The sequence below is a fragment of the Elaeis guineensis genome, chromosome 13, assembly GCF_000442705.2.
Source record: "Elaeis guineensis isolate ETL-2024a chromosome 13, EG11, whole genome shotgun sequence".
In the NCBI taxonomy this organism is placed as follows: domain Eukaryota; kingdom Viridiplantae; phylum Streptophyta; class Magnoliopsida; order Arecales; family Arecaceae; genus Elaeis; species Elaeis guineensis.
In genome coordinates this window covers 47,766,276-47,775,309 of record NC_026005.2, presented here as the reverse complement: position 1 = coordinate 47,775,309, position 9,034 = coordinate 47,766,276, and the positions used below count along the sequence as shown (strand labels likewise).

The 9,034-nt window shown below is 38.1% G+C and overlaps 1 protein-coding gene across 2 annotated transcripts; it reads right to left on the bottom strand.

Annotated features, from left to right (window-relative positions):
• Positions 1–205: 205 nt before the first annotated feature.
• Positions 206–4,929, bottom strand: LOC105056190 (pentatricopeptide repeat-containing protein At2g22410, mitochondrial). 2 transcript variants are annotated; one of them, XM_073248030.1, is made up of 4 exons: positions 2,441–4,929; positions 1,958–2,183; positions 1,729–1,799; positions 206–663 (listed from the first exon to the last, which is right to left on the bottom strand). In XM_073248030.1, exon 1 carries the CDS (start codon positions 4,690–4,692, stop codon positions 2,683–2,685), a length of 2,010 nt encoding a protein of 669 aa, XP_073104131.1. In that variant the 5' UTR covers positions 4,693–4,929; the 3' UTR covers positions 206–663; positions 1,729–1,799; positions 1,958–2,183; positions 2,441–2,682. The 2 variants fall into 2 exon arrangements, with proteins under 2 accessions (XP_073104131.1, XP_073104132.1); XM_073248031.1 differs by lacking the exon at positions 206–663 and adding an exon at positions 670–1,328.
• Between the last annotated feature and the right edge of the window lie 4,105 nt (positions 4,930–9,034).

The window sequence follows — 9,034 nt, the reverse complement described above, 5'->3', positions numbered from 1 at the left end:
GCCCTGTAGAGTCCTGATAGGTGAGACTTTACTGCAATATTCCTCCTGAATATTACTTTTGTCAAAATTTACATCTAAATCTAACCTTTAGATCATCAGCATATTCCCAAAATTGGTCTTTAGCTTTTCCTATTTTACTTCAACCCGCAAAATATTATCATGTTAGGGCAATTTACAAAGTATTATTCTAACATCTATTCCGAAAAATGATTAGCTACTATAGAGCAAAGAAAATCAGACTCTAACATAATGCAAACGAAACAATGGACATATATTATTTTCATGTTTAAATAATTATATTTATTGCTACTATGTTATTGGTATTATAGTTCACAAAATATTTGATATTATACAGAATTAAAAGATGACTAAACATAATTCAAATTTAATAACTGAGTTCTGGTATCATATATGAATTTATAAACACACCCAAATACAACACTAGTTATCTTCTCTTGATATGTCCTACATATAATACCATCTCTTCTTTTTCTCTTTACTCCTTCGCTGAATCTACAGCAGTTGCGGGATAGCTGTCCAATGCATTGAAGACATGACTAGTGTCTTGTCAAGCAAAAGGTATCATACTCCAGAACATGGGTCCCGCATCCACATCTTGCAGCACACTTGTTTGCCACATAGATTCTGGAGCATATTGTATCACTGCAATTTCATGGCAACCATGAGTTGCCCATAAGCTGAGCTGTTCTATAATAAGGAGAGTACACATAATTTCCTAGTAAAGAGTTAGTCCTTGTCCAGCATGATGGCAATGCTAGCCAAGGTTCTCAAAGTAACAGCATAGAAGATCAGAATTTTGAAGCTTAGGATGCTTCCTTTTGTTGTTTTGCATCTACGGCATATCTTGAAAGTAACATTTTACAGAGATATTTCAAATTTTTTAATAACCTAGCACACATGTGTATGCCTGCATGTATGCAACGTGTTCCCTTGTATGTCAATGTTCAAGTTACTCATATCCCTTGATTTCAGTGAAAGAGCTCATATGCAAAATCTCATTTTGTTAGCAGGTGTGCAAAAAGGGCATCCTAGTGCATGAGTTCCAACCACTGCAAGGTTCGGAGAGGGTCAAATGTACACCCTTGCATATGGGGAGACTGTTTTCATGCTTCCAACCTATGACACCCAGATTATAATGGAGCAGCCTTACTATTGCACCAAGGCCCGTACACGATATAAAATCTATACTGCTTACAAGATTTGTGAAAATTGATTTGCTCATCATGATCCTTCACTCATTTTAAGTAATCCTCTACAATGATGGAAAAATACATCATCGGCAAGTTTGAAGTTTTTGTATAGCAAACCTGGAGAAAGAAAAGAGAAATTACGGTCTGCATGCATGGAAATGAAAAATCTCATTGACCAATGAAAGATCAGAGACTGGCTTATTTGATAGTTGGCTCATAGGGAATAATGGAACTGTCAAAAACATTTCACAATTGCCACTAGTGAAATGCCATCTTTCTTGGAAGCATTTATAGGAAATATGAGATGCTATATTAAAATGTCTTCCACATTCCTTATATTAAAATAAAATTATGAAAATTATTCTCAAAAGCAGACCAAAATTTACAATGATTAAATGGTATAGCAGGAAAAAGTCATTCACAAATACACTATAAAAGAACAACTGCAGAATGAAGTTATTGTCCAATTTAATGGTTTGTTTAAAAGGAAAAAACTTTAAGAGCCAAAAGCAATCACCTAATGAACATGAGTTTGCCTTAGGATCGTACACAACTCCAACATTTTGACGTGCCATGGACTTTGACTGCCTGAGAGATTACAAAATCAATTAAACTTATTTTGTTGCCACCACCAAACCTTGTCCTAAATATGGACAGAACAATTCTATAAATAATGGATATGACAAAAAGAAGTAGATGTGAAAGACAGGCTATTATAGTGTTGCAAAGATGGCTGACATCAATACCTCATCCCAATGCATCATCATGCTTTTCCTACCATAACCTGTCTGCACAAAAAGCCCCTCCATCAACACTTGATTGAACCATTCTGTTGTGAAGAATCTCCACTGTGTTCTTCTCCATGTCAAGTGATCCTATATAGGTAATACTAATGATGAGGAAATCCCTCCTCTCTTTAGCCTTGTGCTTCTGAGCTCTATATTCAGTAATAGTGTAATACTCACAAGGAGGCTGTTAAAAATAAGTGGAACATATTTTTTGGTCAAAAAGATTAAAAAAGAAAAATGGAAAGAAAAGTTGAGCATTGCACATAAGAGGTATTGACATGGACCATCTTAAATGTATAAAGGGTTAAGCAGTTAGAATCCTTATTTCTTTCTCCTTTTGGATTGACTATATAAAAATAAAACAATGTTTATACAAAAACATAATAACAAATACATATGTCACATTGGACAATTTGACCTTTTTACTATTTAACAGATTACCTTTTTGACCATGAAAGGATGGCAAAATCTTTTCAACCCAGTTTTGGGCAGGCTCCTTGGATTAGCATTGCTTTTGGTGGCATATTAAATCCAGTTTGCTGGTTCGTGAGGCAGTGTTTCAAAACTGGCTCCGTGTTCTTCTCAAAGGCATGATAGTACCCTCATTGGTCAAGCAAATAGAGCAATGACGAAGATTTCATGTCACAGCTTTAAGAGTCATCTCTGCTTAGAGTAGAAGCAAACTAAGATGTGCGAGGCATACTTCCTTGGTGTTCCATTTGCCTTGCAAGATGCAACAAACACTTGTATATCTCCTTATACTCTGGGTGACATTTATCTCTCACAATAAATTCATGAACCATGCCATTCACTTCAATCGAGCTACACCCAGGAGTCTTCTCTACTCCCATCTTCCTCATCAGCACCCTCACCTTATCAGCCTCATCCCTCATGTTTGCCTCCCCATACATATTTGCTAGCAACACATATATCCCACTGTCATGTGGGTCCAACTCGAGTAGCTGCAAGGCTGCCCTTTCACCCATGGCAATATTTCCATGAATCCTACACGCAAAAAACAGTGCACCCCACACCACTGCATCAGGTTCCATAGGCATAGCCTTCACCAGTTCTTCTGCGTCATCCAAGAGGCCAGCTCTACCTAAAAGGTCCACCATGCATGAATAGTGTTTCAGTTTCTGCACAAGTTTATACTTTGACGTCATTTGGTCAAAGAACATCCTACCCTCATCAACCAAACCAGCATGACAACAGGCTGATAGAACCCCTACAAAGGTAACCTCATCAGGTTGTAACCCAATATCTGTCATCTTTAAAAAGTGCTTGATTGCATCATCTGCATAACCGTGACTGGCCAAACCACAAATCATAGCCGTCCAAGTTAGTGCATTTCTTTCAGGTATCTCTTTGAATACCCGTATTGACTTCTGAATATTCCCACACTTTGCATACATATCCACCAGAGCAGTCCCCAGTGCAACATTTAAGTGGAAGCCATGTTTATTGATGCAATGATGGACCCACATCCCCATTTCTAAGGCTCCAAGTTGGGAGCATGCTGACAGAAGGGTACCCATGGTGACCTCATTGGGCTTTACATGCATAGCTTGCATCTCATGAAACAATGCTATTGCCTCTTTACCTCTCTTGCACTGAACATACCCAGCTATCAAAGCATTCCATGGTATGACATCTCTCTCAGGCATCTCTCTAAAAACCCTTTCAGCAGCATCCAACAATCCAAATTTTGCATATCCAACGATCATTGTAGTCCATGAGACCACTGTCTTCTTCGTCATTCTACCAAACAATGCTTGTGCTGGCTCTAAACTCCCACACTTTACATACATATCCATAAGTGTATTAGTCAAAGGAACTGTAAAATTTATCCCGTTTTCTTCTATGTATCGATGAAATCGCTTTCCAAGATTTAAATCTTGTAATTTGGTACAGCATGAGACAAGTCCTATCATCGTCACCTCATCAGGCCTAACCTTCCCCACCTCCATTTCTCGAAAGAGTTCCAAGGCTTCTCTAGGACATCCACTTTGAACATAAGCATTAATCATAGTATTCCAAGAAACTAAATCTCTCACACAACTTCCATCAAACAATTTCCGTGCATCTTCTAAAGTACCACCCATCGCAAACATATGAATCAATGCATTGATCACATAAACATCGGAGCTCCAACCCAATTGAAAAGCATGACCAAACACCTCCATCCCCAATTGAAAATCCACCATTTTAGCACAAGCCTTGAACAAGAATGGATACGTATAGTTGTCGGGCCGAGCATTGCTATTAAGCATTAATTTATAAAACAAAATCGATTCTTCAGGGTCATCGCTATCAGAGTATCCTCGAATTACCACATTCCAAGAGAAGACATTCGAGTTTTCCAGCTTTCTAAGGATCATACTGCCATAGACAAGATTGCGAGGGTCTGCAAAAGAACAGAAAGCAATGAGGCGGCTTGCAGCAAATGCGTCTGAGATCATGCCGGAAAGGATCATCTGAGCTTGAATTTGCTTCACTTGGTCCAACGTGCTGCATCTTTCCAAGAGGGAGAGGAGGCCGTGTGTTGATAATGAGGCCTGGTTAGTTGTAAAGTTCGGATTTTGATTGAGAGAATAGCGCAAGCAAGCGCGATGGACAGAAACGCGGGTGTTTAAGACGAGCTTTAGAAGGTGGGAGATGGAACGGGGTTGGGAGATGGTGGTAAAGACCATGAGGAGAAGAAACGGTCTACAAGCATTTAGATGCCTACGACGCGGCGAACGAATCAAACTCGTTCGAGTCGTGCCAGGGATCAAAGGCGGGAAGCGTCGGAGGGAAATGGGAGGAGGCACAGCAGCAGCGCGTAGACGGTGCGGCGGCGGGGATCGGTGAAATGGAGGCGGAAGGAGGGAGAGGCAGAGAGACGGAATTCGGATCACCCCCGATTCGCGGTTCCGTGCAGCACCTCGTTTCGTAGCCTTGGCCTGCTCTATTATTGGTCAAATTCTTTGTGCGCCGCGGACGGCATAAAAAATCCAATGTGTTGTCCGATAGACCAACATAATCATCATTTTTTAATATATATTTAATATTTATAATTTTATATTTTAATTTAAAATTTTAAATAATTAAAATTATTTTTATTTTTTTTAAAAATTATGATGTTCAACGTAGATCATAATTTTTATCCACGGGATATCATAATATGATACAGAATGTCATTATTTGCACGGAATGTCATAATTTTTAAGAATATTTTCATGATTCAAAATTTTCAAACGAAAAAATAAAATTAAAAGTATTAAATATATATTGAAAAGTAGTTGGACAAAAATATCTCTTTTATATTATGATATTCTGGACTATGATATCTTAGGCCATATTATGATATTCTGCATATAGAAAATCATAATTTAACGTAGGATTTCATAATATACATAGATGTCATAATTTTCTGAGTCATATCATGGCATCCAACGTAGAGAAAGTCAAATATGTCATAAAATATCATAATTTATTTCAAAAAGTCGAGATATTTTCATCATACAAAATTTTTAAATAAAAAAATATAACTTACAAGCATTAAATATATGTTAGATAACAGTGGCTATATAAATTAATTATATAAAGTGGTATATTCTATGTCGAATTTTCTACACAGCTCGTGGTGCATAAAGAATTTCTCTATTGGTCAAATCCAACCATGGTGCAGGCAAGCTTATGGCCCCTTAATATGGCCCCAATTATGTGGCCCATGGGTGGAGCACATGGACTTGGCCCTTATTGCTTGGGCCAATAGCTGGGGATGTAAGCTAGCCTACAATCACATCAGGGTGCACATGGATTTGGTTGAGCAGAAAGAGTAATTCTTTATCTGCCACATCCAATGAAAAAAAATATACTGTATTGGTATATATTATCCGACCTCGGCATCACCTGAATACATAGTAGCAAATTATCTGAGATAAAAGTCCTTTCAGCTCACATCAGCTCAGGACCGATCTACCTCTCCAGTATTATCTACTAATCAACTTAGTCCAGAACTGCTACTAAGCAGAACGCTCACCTTGATTTACTTCCGATCTCCCTTCATCTTACTTCGATATTCAGCCGACCTAATTATCGACACCAAAGACATGATACCCAGTTCAGATAATTACTAATGTCAGCTATCTCATATCAGTCTCTTACCGACATGCCTTTAGAAGTACGAGTCGATTATCTAACAGCTATCATCCGGCTCAGCTGTAACTATCTTCTAGTTGTATTTCAACTCATTTATCTTGTGGGTAGCTACCCCACGATCTCTTCACAGCTAGCCACTCTATTACAACAACTAAATGGCCTAACAGATTTTTAATAACCTAACAGATCTCTAGCAGCCTAATAGCCTAACAGATCTCTAATGACCTAACAAATTTTTTTAAAGCCTAAGCAAGCTCTCTTTATAAAAGAGAGATAAAGTGCTCTCTGAAAGATAAGTCCAAATTGATTCTGAACTCATAGAAACAAAACTCTACTAAAATTTTCACTGAGGAATCAGAGTTCTCTCCACTTAGAGTTCATTCTACTTCTCTCCACTCATAAACTCTAACTTCTTGCTTTCTACTTCTCCATTTTCACTATCTGTTCTTAAGGCCCTGGCTAATTTAAGCATCGAAAAATCCTAAATCGGAGGATACCCCATGGTTTTAGGACTTCTTTTGTAGGTTTTGCCCGTAGTTCACATGAACTCAGCATTTAGCTCTCCAACTTGATTCAATACAAATCTCACCTCCAGAGCCTTATAGCAACAGATTGATGCTAGAGAAAGGGTATTCTGAAAATTTTTAGTGAAAAATGGTGAATAAGAAAGCACTGATTCATCCTCCACCTGCCTCATCTTCTCTTGGAGATGCTCAGGAAGTCACCCAACCACCAATTGCTGTTGACCCTCAGCAATTCAACTTCCTAGTTCAACAAGTTCAAGCCCTCATTGCTATGGTACAACAGCTTTAGTGTATCACTGAATAGCAACAACGGGAGGCCATTCCTCAAGTGGTCCAATCTCATCACTCCCAGCAACTAGCTCCTCAAAATCTTTCTCACAATCATGCTCTGGATCTCACTGATCAATCCTGGGGGACAGAATCATCTACTCCAAGAAGAAAGATAAATTTGGAAGAAGATCTTGGACAAAAGATCTAAGATCTTGAGAAGAAGCTGATGGAGATTCAGATTGGCAAAAAGGGTGGGAGAGATTTCAGCTTGCAATTTCCCTTCTCTCGATAAATCTTTGATGAACTGGTTCCTATGTGGTTTAAGATGCCTGCTGTGGAGTCATTCAATGGCTCCACTAATCTTTTAGACCACTTGGAGGGTTTTAGAGCCATCAAGGGATATTTGATGCCCTACTCTATATTACCTTCTCCATTATCCTCAAAAATTTACAAAAATCTGGTCTATGACCTTCAGTCAGGATCTATCTCCTCCTTTGAATAGTTAGCCAAATTGTTCGTCACTTACTTTGACAATAATAAGATTCATCTAAAAAATACTAATAGTTTTTTTACTGTGAAGCAGCAGGAAGGTGAATCTCTATGGGATTATGCTGCATGCTTTAATGCAGCTACTCTGAAAATCAAAAACTTCAATAAGTCCATTGCTATGGCAGCTTTGAAGTAAGGACTCAGGAGCAACCGCTTGATTTTCTCCCTCAACGAGAACTATCAGATAATTATGAGCAAATGCTAGTTCATGTATGGAAGTATGCACAGGCTAAAAAAAAGAAAGCATACTCCATCAGACGAAAAAAAAAGGTGGGAAAAAATGGCCTCAGGAAGAAGATCACAAAAATCAACAGAACAACACTAATCGACCTCAAAAAAATAATAGGTCTAGTCCACCTCGACGATTTGTTTCTTATACTTCGCTGTCTGCCCCTTGAGCTTAGATATTGATGGAGATCGAGAATCAAGAATATCTTTGCCGACCTAATTCTTTGAGAGTTCCATCAGAAAAAGAGAAAAAAAAAGTACTATCATTATCATCGGAACCACGACCATGACACTGAGAAGTGCCGACAATTGAAGGATGAAATTGAGGCACTGATACACCAAAATCAACTTGGCAAGTATGTCCGAGATCGAGCCAACCAAACTGCTGACCAACAGCACAAGTCAGATAATGAGAATGACCTCAACTGACCTACCACTGGAGTTATCAATATGATTTTCCATCTTGGTAGAACTGTAGAAGCATCTAAAGTGGCTGGGAGTTCTCCAAAACGTCATTGCATAGATAATTTTTTTTTTTCTGATGATAATGTCAAAGGAGTTCCAACTCCTCATAATGATATTGTTGTTGTTTCTATAATAATAGCAAAATATAATGTAAAAAGAATATTAGTGGATAATAAAAGCTCTGCTAACGTATTATTTTATGATACTTTTCAAAAACTGAATTTGGCAGGTCAGCTAAAGCAAGTCAGCATCCCTTTGATCAGCTTCTCTGGGAATTCTATATTTGTAGAAGGAGAAATTACCTTGCCAGTCACTACAGGCACAGAACCATGCTAGTCAACTGTAAAACTCATCTTCTTGTTTGTCAAAGTACCATCAGCTTACAATATAATTCTTGGTCGATCTGGACTCAATGCCCTCAAAGCTATAGTTTCTACTTACTATCTGTTAGTCTGGTTCTCCACTAATTATAGAGTTGGAGAAATATGAGGAGATCAGATGCTTGCTAAGTAGTGCTTCTTGATAGCAATAAGAATGAAGAAGCTTGTGGAAGCCTTACCAATTGAAGTACCTGATCAGAAAAATAAATCTGATGTCGGAAAAAGTCGAGGAGAATCAGTCGAGAAGCTCGTCACTGTTTCTTTGGGTGATGATCCAGAAAAAATAATTCAGATCAGATCTTTATTGGAGCCAAACTTGAGAGAGAAGCTAATATCTTTTCTTGGTGCAAAAGCCGATATTTTTGCTTGGTCAACCTCCGACATACCTAGAATCTCAGCTGATATCATTATGCACAAACTCAATGTTGATCCAAAATACAAGTCAGTGTAATAAAAGAAAAAAAGTTTTGCTC

What these genes read in the sequence shown, in the direction of transcription:
- LOC105056190 (XM_073248030.1), bottom strand. Translation starts at nt 4,692, where the DNA reads ATGGTCTTTACCACCATCTCCCAACCCCGTTCCATCTCCCACCTTCTA.